Source organism: Piliocolobus tephrosceles, chromosome 13, assembly GCF_002776525.5.
Source record: "Piliocolobus tephrosceles isolate RC106 chromosome 13, ASM277652v3, whole genome shotgun sequence".
Lineage (NCBI taxonomy): Eukaryota > Metazoa > Chordata > Mammalia > Primates > Cercopithecidae > Piliocolobus > Piliocolobus tephrosceles.
Window position 1 is genome coordinate 13,658,169 of NC_045446.1, and position 6,647 is coordinate 13,664,815.

The following is a 6,647-nucleotide window of genomic DNA, read 5'->3' on the forward strand; positions in this document are numbered from 1 at the left end:
TTTTTTTTTTTTTTTTTTTTTTTTTTTTTTTTTTTTTTTTTTTGAGAAGGAGTCTCGCACTGTCACCCAGGCTGGAGTACAGTGGCGCGATCTCGGCTCATTGCAAGCTCCGCCTCCTGGGTTCACGCCATTCTCCTGCCTCAGCCCCCTGAGTAGCTGGGACTACAGGTGCCCGCCACCACGCCTGGCTAATTTTTTGTATTTTTAGTAGAGACAGGGTTTCACCGTGTTAACCAGGATGGTCTCGATCTCCTGACCTCATGATCCTCCTGCCTCGACCTCCCAAAGTGCTGGGATTACAGGCGTAAGCCACTGCACCTGGCCCAGTGTTTTACCTTGATCTAAAAATAGCAAGTTTATACTCAAAATGATTAAGGAAAATAACCTAACATTGACCCAGCCTCACAAAAACCCATAGTAAATGGTAAAGCAGATCTATCTGGCAGCCAAGTCCATACTCAATTCTATGCTTTAATAGCATACATTCCCAGGCTTGGATTCTGTAAGATGTTCTTGGTGTTAATAGTTCCAAATCCAACAACCCACCCTACCCTAGTTGATTAGGGCAGCAGCCTCTACAGAAGACAGATGCACCAATGATAGTGGGCAGAAGTAACCAACTAGAATCAAAAACTAGCAGCCATCTGTGGCTGAATCCTCTAATTCCAATCAAGAACGCTGAGCTCCAATGTCTCATAATGTCCTATGGGGATTAATAGGACCAGGGACTCTTCAACTCAGAAAGCCCAGGAAAGGGAGAATCATGGCATGATGATGCCAGCCCTAAACCTAACATAGTTGTGGACTATTGGAAAGAAATTGTCTCCTAGGGAAAACAACAGAGACTAGTATTGAGATTTCACACATTAAAAATTAGAAAAGGATATAAGCAGCCTAAGAATTGGTTCATGTTAAACGTAAGAGCAAAAACAAAATTTGCACTTCAGTGGACCACGTATAGAAGTGACTAATAAAAATAAAGCTCACTTATATGTCACGGTCAAGGAGACTTTGTCATAGAACAAAACCCTGTTTTTTCCATGGCTGAATTTTACAAGAGCATTTCCAGTGCTCTGGTCTAGAAGCTTTTTGGAAAGAAAAAGGCAGTCTGGAAGAGATATAAAAGATGGTTTGGGGATTTGTGTGTGTGTGTGTGTGTGTGACTCACTAAAAATAACCTTGCTTCAATTTAGCACCAGACGGGGAACTGTTTACTTTTGCTAACTTGGTTTGTGAATTCTGTTTGGATTTTATCACCTGCTAAGTACACTCTGATAAGCTGGACCTGGGAATTAAAGCTTTTCGTATCAAAAGGCAGGGCCGTGTATATATCCAAATACCACAAGCCAGGTGGATTTCTTGTCAGAATATATAATCTCTCCCTACCCTTTTAACTGCCTCTATCTGGAGTTTACTTAGGCATCCAGAAATCTGGAATCAATAGGTGTCTAATATATAACATTTTCCTAATCTAAAATATTCTGATATAGAAAATCAAAGGCCTCTGGAGCTATCACAGTTTAGGTTTGACTCCCAGACCTGCCACCATCTCAGACAAATATTGAATTTCCCCAAATTTTATTTTCCCCATAATAACAAGGTTGCAATTAGGTTAAACAAAATGTGGTATGAAAAAAAATGCATGCATAATATCATGCTTAACAATTGTTCTAGATCTGTCTCAGCAGAGCAGTGATGCTAGTAAACTTCCTTTCAGCCTTTGTTCACCTTCTTCCTAGATGTCAGTACACTTCCAGTGGCCCAGGCCACGCTCATCCCTACCCAAAGACGCTCATGAGGCATTTCCTCCATCCAGAGTTTCTCCTCTTTCTTCCATGAATATCCTATTGTTTTCAAGCTTCCTCTGATAGGCACTTATCTTGAAAAGGGATCTGATAGGCCAGGTGTGATGGCTCACGCCTATAATTCCAGCAATTTGGGAGGCCAAGGCAGGTGGATCACTTGGCGTTAGGAGTTCAAGACCAGCCTGGCCAATATGGTGAAACCCCATCTCTACTAAAAATACAAAAATTAGCCAGGTGTGGTGGCAGTCATCTATAATCCCAGCTGCTCAGGGGGCTGAGGCAGGAGAATCACTTGAACCCAGGAGACGGAGGGTGCCGTCAGCCAAGATTGCATCAATGCACTCCAGCCTGGGCGTCGCAGCGAGACTCTATCTCAAAAAAAAAAAAAAAAAAAGAAGAAGAAGAAGAAAGAAAAGAGAACTGATAAACTTCTCAATGTAAAGTTATTAATGACGTCTAATCACTTAATGTGTTATCCTCTCTAGAGTATTGGCATTGGTGATGTGTAATCCCACTGAGTATATCTTGCTTAGTGAAATTTGGGAGGTGCATATGACAAGTGGACAAGATATTGTTGCACCCACCTGATGGTCCTTAAACCAACTGCCTTGTAAACTGGCCTCTGTCCAGAGCCATAGTTCATGGATGCTGAGGTACACAGTGATGGTCGATCCTATCACAACTGCCCAGTTGTGCATGCTGACCCTAGCTGAGACAGCCACTCCTCTCTCTCTTCTCCCATTTCCTATTCCAAGCTTCAGGTGAACCAGTCATCAACAATCTCAGCCTATTAACACGCTCTGGTGGCCATAATCAGCAATGCAAAGGAAGGGATGTGGGAATTACAGCTTCCACATCACACATCACGAAATGCTTTTATACATTAGCCCCTTGGAACCTCAAATGACCCCCCCAACAATAGACAGAAGTTATTATTTCTATTTTATTCATGCGATAGATAATGCAGCAAAATAGGCAAATGGCTGAATGGCTTGGTATATTACTCAAGACTCATTTTGCAAGTAGCAGAAACCCAAATCCTTTTAGCTCAAGAAAAAAAAAATGAGGATTTACTATTCACATATACTGGGAAGTCTAGGGCTGAATTAGGTGGTTTCAGGAATAACCAGGATAAAGGGCTGAAATCATGATATTAGGGGCCACTCTTTTTTCATCATCCAGCCCTGATTTTCCTCATTCTTTCCTGCTTCAGGGCTTCTTCAAAGTGGCTGAGAAAGATGGTCACTAGCAGCTTACTGTTTACTTGCATGGTTCCAGTTGAATAATCTTAGCAGAGGGAAAAAAAAAAAATCATTCGGTCTCCCAATGTCTGTATGTCAGGAAATGACTCTGATTAGTACATGTGTCCACCAATCACTGTCATCAAGGGGATGGGGCACCACCATCAGCCCAGCCCTGGTCATGAGTCTGTCCTGGGCCGGGGTTGTGGAGCCTCTGACAGTCCTGACACAAGCACAAAGTGAGGGAAAAGTCCATCAAAGAGGGTGCATGACAACATAAAACAAGGGGTCTACTCCATTTATGTGGCTAGATTGTGCTAGACTAAAGCTCCCTCTGGAGCCCAGCTTGTCCTAGACTAAAGCTCCCTCTGGAGCTCAGCTCTCACCCTCACTCTACGTTCAAGAATCGTTCGTAAATATGACTGTCTAATAGTGTTCCCTGGATCTGATCATTGAACAGTTCTGTGTCTGCTGTCTGACAGACACTGTGCTAAGTGGTGGGGACATAGCATTGAAGACAAATGTGTTCCAAACCTTACTTAGCACTGCCTTTGCATTCTGGGTGACTACATAATCACAATGATTAGTGATCAAGTTTATCTATTAAGACATGTAAGAGCCAACTCTCAGCTATGCCTAATTCCTCTCTCTCTCTCTCTCTTTCTCTCTTCCTTCCCAGGCTCTCTCTGTAACACCTCAGCCACCTAAAAAGGAATGGAACTGCAGTAAGACTATGGATATGATACTCGATGAGATTAAGCAGGGGAAATTCCACAACCCGATGTCCATTGCTCAAATCCTCCCGTCCCTGAAAGGAAAGACATACCTAGATGTGCCCCAGGTCACTTGTAGCCCTGGTAAGACATCCACCCCTTCTTATGTCATAAAGCAGCAACTTATGCCAGAAATGACATGTGGATCAATGTTAAGTGGCATATAGGCTTGTAACATCCATTATTCCCATGTGGACAGAGCACATCTGACTCCCAGTCCTTAAGAGTGTGTGCTAGCACACAGACATACCTTCCTGCACTCAGAACTCTGCCCCATATCTACTTCATTCGGCATATATTTATGCAGCTCCTACTATGTGCAAAGCATTTTGTGGGATACTAGAGGTAGGGGAAGCTCCGTGGTCCCAAATATTAAATAACATATAGCTTTATTTATTCCTTTGACACATGTACCATCAAATGCTGTGCATATCTTATCGTATCTGCCTTTCGCAAAGTCAGAAGACAGATATGTAAACAAAAAATACAATATTTGGGACAACCAAGTAAGTATGAAATAGAAGTTAAAGCTCCATGCAGTGCAAATGCAAACAAGAAAAAGTGTGACCAGTTATTGATTTTGTTTGGGTGGCTTCAGAGAAGAACAGAATTCATATTTACGTCAAGCCTTAAAGATGTAAATATGAAAGCTCAATGCATGCCACACACCAATGAGATGGAGTGGAAACCTAGCATGCCACCTTTTAATTAAAAATATCTTTATTTTATCCGATTATGCATACAATTGAAAGACACTTAAAATTCAAACATTACAGAAATATGTGTTTAGAAAGTGGAGGTCTTGCATAAAAACTAACCACTCCAGAGATTACTAGTGTTTGGTACGGATTCCTCAAACTCTCTTTTTTTTTTTAATAAAATGCTAACATAAAGCATCATTCCTCTTGCATTGCATGAACTTCCTAAGACAAGAAGAGATTAATAAGTTTCTTGTCTACCTCAATGCAGAACGTGGAGACAAAATCAAGCAAGCTGATTCCAATCCTACCAAACACTACCACACTCACTCAACCCCTTAGGCTGCTTCCCAATGATGTCCCAACCTTAGCAAGGTGGCCATGGAGTTTTTGCCGGAACTCTATGCTAGTGGTCCAACTACTTTGCTAAATGGTATGAAACTCACTACTTTCTTGAAATGTCTTCTGGGATGAGTTGCCAATAACAGAGATTTTAAACCTATAACACAAACCCCATAACCTTTGACAAATGTGGCCTCTTTGCCCTTCACAGATGATGAGGTACAACCAACTCTACCCAGCCAACCTGACCCTGGCCCCACCTCCGCATCTAACATCACTGTTATATACACCATAAATAACCAGCTGAGGGGGGTTGAGCTGCTCTTCAACAAGACCATCAACGTGAGTGTGAAAAGTGGGTCAGTGTTGCTTGTTGTCCTAGAAGAAGCACAGCGCATAAATCCTATGTTCAAGTGAGTGTTACAAGTGTCATTCATCATTCTCTCCAGGCCTGATCTGAATTCCCATTTATTCTCCATCCTCTGTTTTCTTAATTTTTTTTCCTTTTGATAACAGATTTTTATTTAATAGCCCCTTGAGCAGCTTACAGTCTAATAAATAGGTAAGGCTTTCATGAAAACTTAAATCATACAAGTCAATATATGATGAAGTTTTAAAAACAAAAATTCAGAGGAGATTCGAAAGTCCGTTGCAGAGTAGAACAGGCGGAAGAGACTTTGTAGCTTTGAACCACAAAGAATAGGTACTATTTAGGAAGATGTGGGAAGAGGTAAGTTCAGGAAAAGAAATGGCCAGAACAGGCTGGGCTCAGTGGCGCATGCCTGTAATCCCAGCTACTCGGGAAGCTGAGGCAGGAGAATAGCTTGAACCCGGGAGGCGGAGGTTGCAGTGAGCCAAGATCACGCCATTGCACTCCAGCCTGGGCAAAAAGAGCAAAACTCTGTCTGACAAGAAAAAAGGAAAGGAAAGGAAAGGAAGAGAAGGGGAGGGGAGGTGAAGGGAGAGGAGGGGAGGGGAGGCCAAACAAAGCATTTGTGATAAGACTGAGCAAGGAATTTGGGGCCAATGAATAGGCCAGGTAGACACGCCAGGTTGGGTAACAGTGTAAAAGTCTTGAAATATCAGGTTCAGGAGATGGGACTTTGTTTAGCAAGTTTTTGAGTAAGAAAATCCACTTTGTAAAATGTTGCTTAGGTTGTGAGAATAGGAGACAAGGCTAAAACATTAGGACATGACTCCAATAATGGAGCTGTGAAGTGATGATGACTTCCTCTAGGATACACAGACCCACACCAAGGCTCTGTGAGTGATGGGACATAGAGGTCAAGAGAAAGAAGCTTCAAAACTATTGATTAAAGGGTCAAGAAGAAAGAACATCTTTCAAAGAAAGGGATTAAATTCCTTAGATATGTTTAATGGTGGGCATTTGAAATAGGAACATTAGAAGGCTTTTGGAGGTATAGTCCAGGCACAGTGGCTCACACCTGTAATTACAGCACTTTGAGAGGCTGAGGCGGGTGGATCACTTGAGGTTAGGAGTTCAAGACCAGCCTGGCCAACATGGCGAAACCCTGTCTCTACTAAAAATACAAAAATTAGCCAGGCATGGTGGTGTGTGCCTGTGGTCCCAGCTACCCAGGAGGCTGAGACGGGAAAACTGCTTGAGACTGGTAGGTGGAGGTTGCAGTGAGCCGAGATCGTGCCACTGCACTCCAGCCTGGGAGATAGAGTGAGACTCTGTCTGAAAAAAAAACAAAAAAAGAAAGGAAGGAAAGAAGGAAGGAAGGAAGGAAGGAAGGAAGGAAGGAAGGAAGGAAGGAAGGAAGG

At 42.5% G+C, this 6,647-nt stretch overlaps 1 protein-coding gene across 2 annotated transcripts in view; it reads left to right on the top strand.

Moving 5' to 3' along the window:
• Positions 1-6,647, top strand: part of CBLIF (cobalamin binding intrinsic factor) — a 16,794-nt gene that overhangs the window by 5,304 nt on the left and 4,843 nt on the right. For both annotated transcript variants that reach the window (XM_023215853.1, XM_023215854.1), the window contains exons 6-7: positions 3,726-3,903; positions 5,071-5,272. In XM_023215853.1, the coding sequence (XP_023071621.1) occupies positions 3,726-3,903; positions 5,071-5,272 (380 nt within the window). The remainder of the gene's footprint in view (positions 1-3,725; positions 3,904-5,070; positions 5,273-6,647) is intronic.